A 12,702-nucleotide genomic window follows, 5' to 3' on the forward strand; every position below is an offset into this window, starting at 1 on the left:
TATTCTTACATCGTCAACTGCAGCCGTCATGATTTTATGAACATAAAGTATGAAGTCCATTCTGCATCTGGGTTCCCTTTTGATGTGGATCTCGCTGCGGAGGGACTGCTAACTGAACTGAACATTTCAAGGAAGCCAATTTACTCAGCTGGTTGCAAACCCTTTGACCTCAATAGTGGAACTTGGCAAATCAACGAATACCCGAATATTTAGTGCTCTTTCAAGAATTGCAAAAATGCTCCATAGCCCATAGATCCTCCTGCAGAATTCTAGTTTGTATTTTAAACATTAGTCTTTCTTCTTCTTTCTTTTTTAGGCCAATGAGACTAGTTAATTAAGCCTGAGGGGTTATGAACTGTTGGCAGTTAATAAGTCATAAAATTCCTCCATAAAACAGGATGCTAGATTCCATCACTGAGACAAGGAGTACAAAGAGCCGGTGTATAATATCTAATTGTACAAAAGGACTGGGATTTCTCAATGACTGCTCATCTGGAGTCTCAAGGGCATGCTCACTGTGGTTTCCTGATTTTTAGAAGCCGGTTTAAAAAATGAGTGTATTAAAGAGTAATTTGCCTGAAAGTTCAGGAAGTTTGGGGTGGTGAAGGGCGGGTGGAAAGGGGGGAGAGAGAGAGAGAGAAGAGGAAGGAAGGAAAAAGAAAGAGGGAGAAACACAAAGAGAGGGAGAGAAAAAAGAGGAGGAGAAGAGAAAGCAAAAGGGCTCTCGGCACACTGGCTTGGACATGATTGTGTTTGTCATCTGTTTTCTTTCCCCTTTAGGATGTTCACCATGGCAACGGTACACAGCAGGCCTTTTATGCTGACCCCAGCATCCTGTATGTCTCTCTCCATCGCTATGATGAAGGCAACTTCTTCCCTGGCAGCGGAGACCCAAATGAGGTTAGGTTTATTTCTTTAGAGCCCCAATTTTATTTGTATCTTTTCGGGTAATTGCGTTGCATGATTACCCCTAATTTTCTCATCCTCGACTGGTGCTTTAAATTGCACTAGATTACCAAATAGTCCACTGGGGCCAAGGGACCAGCGCAGAACAAGTGCATAACCCAGAACAGTCCTTGTCAAATGGGGGCCAGGTTGATTTGACATGCCGTTTGATGTTTGTTTCAAAAGGACGTTTTTTGGATGTTTTCTTATTTTGATTCACTCCTGGCCTTTCCTCTCTCTCACCCCCTTCCTCTGGCACTTCTCCCCCCTCTCCCACTTCTCCTTTCAGGTTGGAAGTGGCCCCGGCGAAGGTTATAATATAAATATTGCTTGGACAGGTGGCTTGGATCCCCCCATGGGAGACGCAGAGTACCTCACAGCCTACAGGTTGGTTCTTGTTTCCTTCTGAAAGTGCCAAACAGAAGTAACCGAGCTTGAAACATACAAGAGTTAGAATTGCAGCAATCTTGAAAGCCATAAACATGACCCATGGTGGAACCTGGCTTCAAGTTTTTGAAAAAAAGAAGAAAGAAAGATCTGTTATTATGTAGTGTTTGGAGACTTTGCTGAATTTCATAAAGAGTCAATGTTAATATTGCTGGCCACCCATGAGAGAAACACACACACCACTTCATGCCTGAAGCAATCGTGAAGTAGCCTAGATTGCTGGATTGTTTGGGGTTTTTGCCCCCACCCTGTAAATTTAACCAGTTAAAAGCCTTTTCAAAGGTAAGGAATATAATGAAAATCCTGAGTAACGTGTTGGCATCATGATCTAACCAGGATAATGCTCAGTTCCCATTCATTCCCTGGAACTTGCTTCCTGGTATATGGAAACTCACCATTACACCCTGACCAAACATATATAGAACTAAGACCTACTGTTGGCAATGACATTCGTGATCTTCCATGTAAGATGTTTAAGAATGGGGGTGTCAATTAATGGGAATGCAAGTTGAGTGATTAATGGGCATCACAACCAGCCATTGCGCACATTCCCCTGGCCTCATGGAGAATATGGACACAATCCATTCGTGAAGAGGGAATTGTGCATCTTCCCGAGTCAATATAGCAGACTTTGGGGGATGTGCCTATCTTGGCTGAATTTTGTACATTCTCTGGGCAGTATGCACAATCTCTGGTCAGTATGCACAACCTCCATGAAATATGCCTTATTTTTTCTGCGTCTCATTCAGAAATGTGAGCCCCTTCCTGGCTGCTTCTGGACTATGGCCTAATCTTAAATAGCCTACAACATACTGTTCAAGCCAAGAAAACTCCAGAAAAATATTTCTTTCTTCTACTGTTCAACCTCCTTTACACCACTCTCGGTTGTTTCCCAGTCAGCAGAGCTACACAAGGGGGATTGCATGTGTGTATTGTGGTCAACAAATGAATATTCATTGAGAGAGAGAGAAAAGTAGAGTTTTCACCTCTTAAAGAAAAGTTAGACTGAAATCTTATAAATATTTACCTGGGAGTATGCCTCATTGATTCAGCGGGGCTTACTTCTGAGTAGATCCACACAGGATTGGGCTATTAGTTGACCATTTCAGCCAATTAATTAATTATATGTACATAGATTTTCATATGGTTAAATATTATTTCTGCAGAGAGAAAAAGTATGCTCTGTTTTTATATATGACTGTACTGTGATTCCGCAGTACAGAAGAGACATCCTAGAAGAGACATTTCAGTCAGAGTTTGGGAAAAGGGGGGAGTGGCTACAATTTTTGCAAGTTTTTATATTTAAAATAATCTGCTGCCAGATTCATTGGTGGCATTCTTTAGCAAATTGCAATATTTTTAGTTGGTCAATTGTTTGTTTGCTGTGTATTAGTCACACCCTGCATTGCAATTAAAATAGTCAAAAGGCAGAATATAGTCAAAAGGACCACAAGAGTCACCTAGTCCAACTCCCTGCAATGCAGGAATCTTTCACCCCATGTGGGGCTCGAACCCTGAGATTAAGAGTCTCATGCTCTAGGGACTGAGCTATCCAGCCTGTGGGGCTAATTAGCCCCCCTACCCCAGCATCATCATTTGGCCAACAAAGTCATTTCAGTCAAGGCACACTGACCTGGTGGAATAGGCTAACTTCTGGATGCAAAGAGCACCAAATTCAAAAGGAAGAATGCTCCTGATTCCTCCTTTCCTGCTGTAGCTCGAATTTTGTGCTTTTAAAATTTGATACCTTTTTCTATCATCCTGCACAGTACCTCATCTTGAGAAAAAGCACCAAATTTCAGCTGGGCCTAAAGAAACTTCCTTTCCAGCCTCAGCTTGAATTCAAAGGGGGAAATGGGGGGGGGGTGCACCTGAGTCACATCCATACCTTTACATTTAGAGTGCCTGGCTTTCCCCAAAGAATCCTGGGAACTGTAGTTTTTTTAAGGGTGCTGGAAATTGTAGCTCTGTATGCATAAACTACATCTCCCAGGATTCTTTGGGGGAAGCCATGACTTATCAAAGTGCTCTAAATGTATGGTGGGATGTGGCCTTAGAGTGCACTTCCCATTTTTCCTTTGTACCGGTAGAAGGAAGTTAAAACCACCTGAAACCATGTGACACATTCAGTGATTGATAGGTAGGCAGCCCAACCAACATGTCAAAGCGGCTCATGGAGGCTTGGCCAATCTTGGATCCAGCTCTTTGTTGCATCCAGTTCCATATCCATAGAAGTGTGTTCAGTAGATTTTTCTTGTCCCTGACAGCTGGTGTCATCATATTCCAGGTTCCATTCTGTTTCTTCTGGAGGGAGTGGGCAGAAGTTACTGCTGTTGGATTCACAGGTTCGGGGATAGCAAAGATGCCAACACACTGAAACAGCCCTTTGGATATAGCCACACAACTTCTTGGTTCCTGGCTGTTGACACCACAATTTAACCAATTAATCAAATAAATGTGGCATCTCTCGCCGATCTGCTGCTTTAAGATATCAAACCTGCCTTTCACATCCAAATTCATATGTATTAATAAGGCAGCCAAATACAGGTTGTTGCCAAACAGTAGCATATAAATTTAAAATGTAGCAAAGAATTATACATATAAATAAAAAAAAACATGATCTATGCAATAAATAAAACTCACATGAAGAACAGAATCTTAAATCTCATCTACCTAGTCTATGCTGAGCAGCCTTTACTGTGAGTTTAGCTATATTAAGCATTACAAACTTGTATGAACCGGACAACAGATATTTAATCTTATCCATGTCACTGACTGTAGTAGCCAATGCTAAAGATTTCTCCTTATATTTTAGCCTAGGTGTTTCAGACAGTTTAATGTGTAGTGTATTGTGTACTCTACCCAGGGGCTACCGCATACGCAAAAGTACTTTCATGTCCAGTTTTCTGCTATTGCAGCTGCACAGCTCTTTTCCCCCCCTCCTCCCTCTTACGGTGAAATTGCTTGATGAAGTAATGCATGTCAGGACTGGGCAAACAGTTGGCATTGGGTCAAGAATGCCAGGTCAAGTTTGCAAAAGCTAGTTCAGAACTTTACCAGCTGACAACGAAACCACTAATTTCTGCTCTGACCAATGTCAGAACTTATAATTGCAAATGTTATATCTGCTGCATACCTTCGCTGCACTGCAAATATACCACAAAATCTATAAAACCTGCTTTTCCTCTACCCCCCAGGACTCTTGGGTGGTCCAGGAAAGCACAGTGCTGAGGTGGTTTTATATTCAGACATAACACACCTGACATCAACCCCAAACACACAAGCAACATAAAATCACAGCCTCGCACTGTTTCTGTGAAATGGGTTTTGATTTCATATACATAATTTGCCTATCGTGGAAAACGCCTTGTCAAAAATTCAATTACTTTTAAGGTACGCCATCTAAGCTGGTCAACCTCAAATGGTACCCACTTCTATATTTTTATTAATCCTTTGCTGAGGTCAATCAAAAAGTTGGGGGAAAATAGGGTGTTTAGATGGCACAAGGGTTCGGTGCTGGAGTTCAGCTTCTCTCACCTCCTAAAAGCTTGGTTCACATTCAATCCCAGTTAGGGAATAAGGGTAGAATACTAGAAGCTGAGCCAAGCACATTTGGTGTTTTGTTCAACCGCATGGCTATCAGAAAAATTACCACAGTTGGACCGATAGTATCTCATCTGAAAGGGCAGAGGCAATGCACCCTGAGGTAACTTAGCACATGTGTCAGTCATTGAAATTAACCCAGTCTTTTCATTCAGAATTGTGCCATGCTCCCGCTCTCCAAATGGCTTCTGATGCTGTGGAGGTTTGCTTGTGGTCAAGGAAAGCGGCTGCCTTGCCATATCCACTTGCTTTGATTTCGCTTCCTTTCGTGTATGAAAGAGCAATTTAGCCCATTTAACTGAACAGTTTACTTAGGCGGATAGCCTGGGCTGAATGCCCTTGTAGCAAAATAAGAGGCCTAGCCCTGTGTGGGACATAAACTGAACATCCTACTCCATGGCTGCTATGCCTTCTTGACTATCATAGTCATGGTCTCCCCACACCCACTCAGTGGTGACTGGTGTCCTTAGGAACCGGATGGGCAGAAGGTAGGAAGACCAGCAGTATGTGGCGCCAGAGCCAATGACAGCCAGAGCCAATTTATTCTAGCTTTGTCCCCATCTTTTCCCCGGCTAGGATTATGCTGAGGCAACACTGAGACTAAGGAGGAGAAGGACCATCCCAGACTTGTTGTAAGTGAAAAGGCAAGCAGGTGGTAGCTGGCTGGTGGCAGACTGAACAGTGCTCATTTCACTCTAATGGATTAGCTCCCACATCCTCTTTCTTTCTATTTTTCTTTATGGGTCAGGGATTTTCTGTTACATACGCTCTCCATAATTTTTACAGTTGCTGTGCCCATGTCCTAAAATGTAGAGAAGGGAATTCAAAGGAAGTGGACTCCTGAATTACAGGACAGAACCCATAGTTACACAGGGGGTACCGTGCAAGCAAGGAAACAGAAAAAGTGATTTGACTGTAAGTGGTCAAAACTCTTACTGATATGAAATAATTTTTTATCCAGATAGATTAAAGGAAGAGTTAAGACACTGGTTTTGGCTAGGTAGGGCAGAGGAAATGCCCAGTGATTAGGATGCAAAAAATGGGGGCACACCTAGACTTGGAGGGATAATTTAAACTAGTTACTTTGAAAATGAACAAAAATGCAATGCAAAACAAAAATGGTGGCTCTGTCGAAATAGAAAATGTCTCAAAACATTGGCAAGAAACCCCATCAAAATCTGAATTGCTGTTGTTTCAAATCTGCCACCTCTTTATCCAAGGAAAGCCTGTTATTTTCAGGTTGGATTCTTGAAATCTCTTCCTTCTTGCAGAATTCTAACTCTTTCCATACCAAACCACTTTTTTAAGATTTCCAAAGGCAACTTCTTTCAGCCGAGTTCTTTTTCAAACTGGGAAAGTTTATTCCCCAGGTTTCCTGAATTATGGTTTGCTGCTACAACCTTTGCTTTGCAATAGCACCATAGGCTTGGTACGTGTTAATGAGAATGGTTAATGGTTTAGCATTATGTAGCCTTAAAGATGCGTAAACATATAAACATACTCATCAGAATACATCTTGTTTGAGGGGCCAGTGCACAAGGAAGATAGATGGTGAAAGGAGAGCAGGGAGCATACAGTGAGGAACAAAATCATGCTCATCTCACGGCCGTGGGTTCGAGTTCCATGTTGGGCAAAAGATTCCTGTATCGCAGGAAGTTGGCCTAGATGTCAATCATGGTCCCTTCCAACTCTACAGTTCTAAGATTTGAAGATTCTATGACACAGCCTCCTTGCTCTTGTAATTCATTGTCATGGGTTTTAGAGTTGTGTCTGAATCTTTCCAGTGTGGCTGTGAGCTAAAATGCTCATGCCGAAATATCTGTGGGTCTGAATTAGAAAGAACAATTGCAAAAGCAGTGAAGGACGGAGACCCAAGTGGAATTTTGCTTTGGGCAATGGATTTTCCGCATATATCTGTCTGGGGGAGGCAGGAAAACAGAATTACCAATGGAATTTATTCCTTTAGTGGGCTTCACCCCCCCTCATTTAAACCCTCTAAATGCACAAAGAAAACAAAGCAAAACAAACGCAAAAGACGTCTCCTCCTTCAAGCTCACTTTACAAAAGAAAATGAATGGGGCAGGCATTCTTTTTAGGGGTCCAGCAATGATGACAGCTGCAAACATTTGATTTTCAGACGCTGCCTTCCCAAGATGGGGCCTAGGAATGGAGGCAGGGGAGCCAGAATGGAAACTGGTGAATTAAAAATGGAGCCAGTGGAGAACCTGACAGGTCAGAGAAGGAGCTCAGTAGAAAATAGTTGATTACAGGCAATCGAGATTCACAGGCCTTGCATAGTTTGGCCTGAGAAGTGCTTTGGCCTGAGTGCTCAGTGCAGGCCTCCCCATTTGGCCCATGAGGCTGTTTTGGCCACACCCACCTGCTCTACACCTAGCATCATCTATGGCATTGTGTGGGGAGAAGGCTGAGATAAATGGAGGAAGGGAACTGGTGGCACCTGCAAGGGCCAATGCACACCATGTGAAGTTTTTGCAAGGACTGACAGTCAGTTGATCAGCTTGCACAGCTCAGAGAGGACAAATGGACACAAATAGCCCCAGCCATACCCTCTGCTACCATGACTTTCCTTTTGTAGGATCCTAAAATAAGTTCTTGGTCTTGGGAGTGGGGAGAGAGAAGGCGGCAGAAGTGGAGGAAGGTCGTAAGATCAGGGTAAACACAAGCAATCTCACTCAAGTATTTGAACAAAAGCTCTTGAATGCTCCCTGCCTAACAGAATCCTGCAGTTCAAAGATAAAGGAAAGTCGGGACAAAATCTTACATGTCTGATGGGACATGAATTAGGGGGGGGGGTTAAGGGGAGCATTGCACATCTATATCTATATATCTATATCTATATCTATATCTATATCTATATCTATATCTATATCTATATCTATATCTATATCTATATCTATATCTATATCCATATCTATATCTATATCTATATCATCTATATCTATATCTATATCTTTACCCACCTGGCTTTGACGTTAGCTGACTTTTCATAATCTAATATTCTTTACCTATCAAAATGCTATTTTACTGGTAGGGAAGTTTTAGTAGTGGCTGAACCTTAAGTGATGATAATGCCAAAAACTTTTCCCTTTTTAAATTGAGCCATTTTAAAAACTAGCATGAACACTGTCCCATAAGGTTTATCTGAAAAGCAGCTTGGGGTGGTTGAACACCTGTCCTTTTAGCATCATTTTAGCAAAGACTAACATTTTTATAACTCCCAAAATGTGTAGGTGAACAGTGTCTACTGATTTCCTCCAGGATTGGCCTGTGTTCCCCATATGTTCCCCTGCTTCTCAAAGGGGGCGTTTTCTATTGCTTAAGTGAATGGCTCATGTTCTTCTCTTTTGCTCGCTATGTACACAAGAATGATGCACAGATTAGGGGTGTGTGTGTTTTGTGCCATGTTTCATTCTGGGGAAAACAAGTTTTCCCAGGGATTGTTTCATCCTTGTAGGGGCCTCCAAAAGAGCCCATTTTCTTGTAGATATGTAACAGAATACCCTTGAGTAGATTGCCAGTGGAGGGAACTGAAGCTGAGTGCTACTTTTACAACCACAGCCTTCTCCTGTGTGAGATAAAAGTTCCAGGCCTGCTAGTTTGGAGTCAGCAGGGAGCTCCGAAGTGATAGCTCCAGCAAGAGTATCCCAAGGGCTATTTATTTAAAAGCAAAGGAGCCAAATTCATTCCCTACCTTTGTACTTGCCTTTAAGGTTTCTTGCAGCAATTATGCAAAACCTCAATGATTCCACATTTCAAACCTCAGTGTTTCTACATTTCATGTTCGTAGGGCGTTTTTAGCTGCTCATGGTATGGTTGTGAAGGTTGTGTTGTAGGGTTGGTCTGGTTGTACATTGCTGATGTATTAACCAGGTTGAATTTGGCTGAAGCAAACCCAGCAGACACACCGATGGTGACAGGTTACCAGGTTGATAGTACTGCTGAAGCGTTTTCTGACACTACGCTGTACAGATGCATTCTTGGCAAGTTGAATTTCATTGCTAGATGCTCAAGACCTGACATAGCTGTAAGCACTAACCTGCTTAGCAGACATGCCAACAATCCTACTGTTCAGGATTGGAAAGCTCTGAAGCGCATAGCCCGCTATTTGAAAGGGACTTTGCACTACAGGCTGAGGTTCACCAGTCAGAAGACTGGAGGTCTTGAAATCTTTGCAGATGCTAGTTTTGGAAGTGACACCATGGACGGTACAAGCACTTCTGGAGTATGCTACATGTATAACCACTGTCTGTTTGACTGGCTGTGCAAGAAGCAAATGACAGTAAGCCTAAGTTCCTGTGAAGCAGAACTCAATGCTCTGTCATTTTCACTCATGGATTGTGAATGGTTGATGCAACTGTTTCAGGACATCAGGGTTTCTGTGAAATGTCCTATACAAGTGTATCAAGACAATAGATCCTGTTTGGCTTTGCTGAACTCAGAGAGTTGCAAGCAAAGAACCAAGTACTTGCAGATTAAGCTACATCGTGCAAGAGAATGTATTCAGAAAGGACTCATTCAGGTGTCCTACATGCCAGGAAATGAAATTCCTGCTGATCTGTTGTCTAAGGTTGTTAACAACTTAAGGTTTATGTACAGAGGTTGCAATTGGGTTGAACCACAGGTACTACACGGAAAGGGGGAGGATGTTAGGATATTTCCGTTCCACCTTAAAAGGGAGCAGGCTTTGGTAGTCACAGAGTCTGCGTACCTCCGGCTCACAGGAAGTTTCTCTTTTGTATATAGCTGTTGTTTTTCTCTCTCTGTGCCTGGACACGCAGACAGGCAGTCATGTTTTTTTCTTTGTTCTGACCAACGCTGAATAAAGCTGTAAATCAGTGTTTCCCAACCTTGTGCCTCCAGATGTTTTTGGCCTACAACTCCCATCATCCCTGACCACTGGTCTTGCTAGCTAGGGATGATGGGAGTTGTAGGCCAAAAACATCTGGAGGCACAAGGTTGGGAAACACTGGTGTAAATAATGCTCTCCTGAGTGCGTCTTTCATTGTGGAACTCTGCTGAAAGGGTGTGCACTAGTCTTGGAATGTGGCATGCAGTTTCTGAGGCTTGTGTCGCTAATTGACTGATACTGTGTTTCTACGGAAGATTGATGGTTCATCCGGAGATGGCGTGGGGGCATGATGGCCTTTGTCTCCCTGGCAGTATCTCAACATATTCATGGATGCTTTTTTAAAAAAGAAAAAAGTTTGACTTATTTAGTTATTTTAGCCAGGGCTTTTTTTCAGCCGCAACTCAGTTCTGGCACCTCTCAGGTGGGCACCATTGCCATTGTGAGAGAACAAGGAAGGTGTTTGTGGTGAGTTCTGGAACCTCTTTTTCTAGAAAAATCACCCTGGTTTTAGGACATGTAGGTCTTTCAGAACCTGCAGCTTGTTTTCAGTTCTTTGGTTCAACCATCAAGCAACCCAACAAAGCCTGTTACTATTCTTCCCATTTTGCAGTTGGGCAAATAGGGGTCAGCAGAGCCTGAGGTGAAGGATACAATGGTGCTACCTATTCAAAACCAACTGGGCTGGCAGCTGAATCTTCAGTATATGGGATGGGACAACATTGTGCATCACACTCGAGAGGAGCAGGCTAGGTTAAGAAGGGCAGTGTAGGATGCCTAGCTCTCCCCAACAACACCTTGCTCACTGCACCCCTCCAGAAGTGGTTATAGGGGGGCCACTTCTGCAGCATCCAAGAAAAGAGCAAATACACCACTACTTCTACCCCCCAAAAGAGGAAGACACCAACTTGCATAAAATGTGCCTGGGCTATTTCTACACATAGATGCAAATTTATAAATAACAATTTATGCATTTATTAATTACATTTATATTCAGCATTTCCCTCCAAGGATCACAGGGTGATGCACTTGGTTTTCCGCTCCCCATTTTATCCTCACAACTACCCTGTGAGGTTGAGAGACAGTGGTAGGCCCAATTTCACCCAGTGAGCTTCATGGCTGAGTAGGGATTTGAAATCCTGGTCTCTCAGGCCAAACCCAACACTCTTGATCATGACAACACACTTGCAATTGAAACAGAAAGACCAAACATAGTGGGGAAGACTGTGACCAAGTGCCGTTTGTAGCTGCTCGGTCTGCTGTCGAGTTGATAGGCAACTTCAAGACCTTTGCTGTCTCTGCTTGTGGTTTAAACTGGACTTGGGCTGGACAGCTTTTCAAGAAGAGGACTCCAGTGGGAGTCACACTGAGAGCCAGTGTGGTGTAGTGGTTAAGAGCGGTAGTCTCATAATCTGGGGAACCGGGTTTGCGTCTCCACTCCTCCACGTGCAGCTGCTGGGTGACCTTGGGCCAGTCACACTTCTTTGAAGTCTCTCAGCCCCACTCACCTCACAGAGTGTTTGTTGTGGGGGAGGAAGGGAAAGGAGAATGTTAGCCGCTTTGAGACTCCTTAAAGGGAGTGAAAGGCGGGATATCAAATCCAAACTCTTCTTCTTCTTCTTCCATCAATTGGAGGATTGTACTCTGTAAAGTAGGCCACACAATCAAACTGACTGACTGACTGCTTCCTAGATTTCTCACAGGGCCTGTTCTTGGAGATTCAGACCTCTGGCTTCTACCCTTCTGAGACTCACACATGTTTCTCCACATTTAACATCTTATGGTGGTGGGGGCGGTAGGCGGGAAAGGTGCAGGGAAAAGAAAGGCTTAAGTGCTCCTCTGCTCCCATTCACCCCCTTGGGAACCAGCTCTTCCACATTTCAGGGGCCAATGGGGCTACAGCTACGCAGGTCTATAATGTATAGTTTGTCTAAAACAGTGGGCCACACTGGCTCTAAACCACCATTAATCCTTGAGAAAGAGGTTGACATGATTTCAGAAGGATTTTTTTTAAAAAAAAATGTAAAGCAAAGAACATTTTCTGAAGGTGGAGGTAATCACTACAGCACCTTGTTCAATAGTGAAATGGGAATATTTTCAGGATGACAAGCGAGAAATAGACTAACTGGTGTCTTCATGGCTAGAGTGACAATAGCGAGAAAGAAAGCATCGACCAGGGTGGGGGCGGGGTGCGGAGAGAACTATATGAGAGCTGCATACTGTGCTTGAAAATGAACAGAACTCAGGAATTGCCAGAAAACATTTCCCAGAGCTCCACAATCATCACATTCCCTCCAAGTTTGTTCTTGTTTCCAAGTTTGTTCTCATATGGTGTAATCAGGGTGAAAAGTGATGAGGCGAGATAAAACTCACTATCCATGGGCTCGCTTGCTTTCCACTTTATTCCTGTTATATGTTTGGTTTGCCTGAGTTAAGGTCTGTAGTGTCACCGTTTTTAAAAATTTTTAAAAGCAACTTGCAGAGAGGGTTGACCTTACATGGCACCACAAAGCAATAAATGTTAGGTGGACTCCTGAAGGGGGGGGGTTGCCTCTTGCATTTTCACTTCCGAGAACAGTCTAGTCTTGCAGCTTTTCTGAGGAGCACCAGCTGCTTTTGTAGGGAAATGGTGAGAAACTCTAAGAAGGGGTCCTTGATAAAAATTAATTTTCCCCGGAAAAGTACAAGGATTTATGTGGCAGTTCCATAATAATTATTGGTTTATTTAATTCTGCTGAGCAAGATTTGGTTTTCTTGACAGTCTGAGTTGTTGCACACTATGCCTTAATTCTTGGCATCTTTAATGTCAATGTCCAAGAGACATTGTTTGGAGGAAGGAA

The 12,702-nt window shown here is 43.1% G+C and overlaps 1 protein-coding gene across 4 annotated transcripts in view; it reads left to right on the forward strand.

The window, feature by feature from the left end:
- The window catches only part of HDAC9 (histone deacetylase 9), a 469,199-nt gene that overhangs the window by 376,963 nt on the left and 79,534 nt on the right, over positions 1 to 12,702 (forward strand). For all 4 annotated transcript variants that reach the window (XM_083705231.1, XM_083705235.1, XM_083705232.1 and 1 more), the window contains 2 exons: positions 781 to 900; positions 1,235 to 1,332. In XM_083705231.1, the coding sequence (XP_083561357.1) occupies positions 781 to 900; positions 1,235 to 1,332 (218 nt within the window). The remainder of the gene's footprint in view (positions 1 to 780; positions 901 to 1,234; positions 1,333 to 12,702) is intronic.

The sequence above is a fragment of the Podarcis gaigeae genome (assembly GCF_964106915.1).
Source record: "Podarcis gaigeae genome assembly, chromosome: 12".
Classification (NCBI taxonomy): Eukaryota; Metazoa; Chordata; class Lepidosauria; order Squamata; family Lacertidae; genus Podarcis; species Podarcis gaigeae.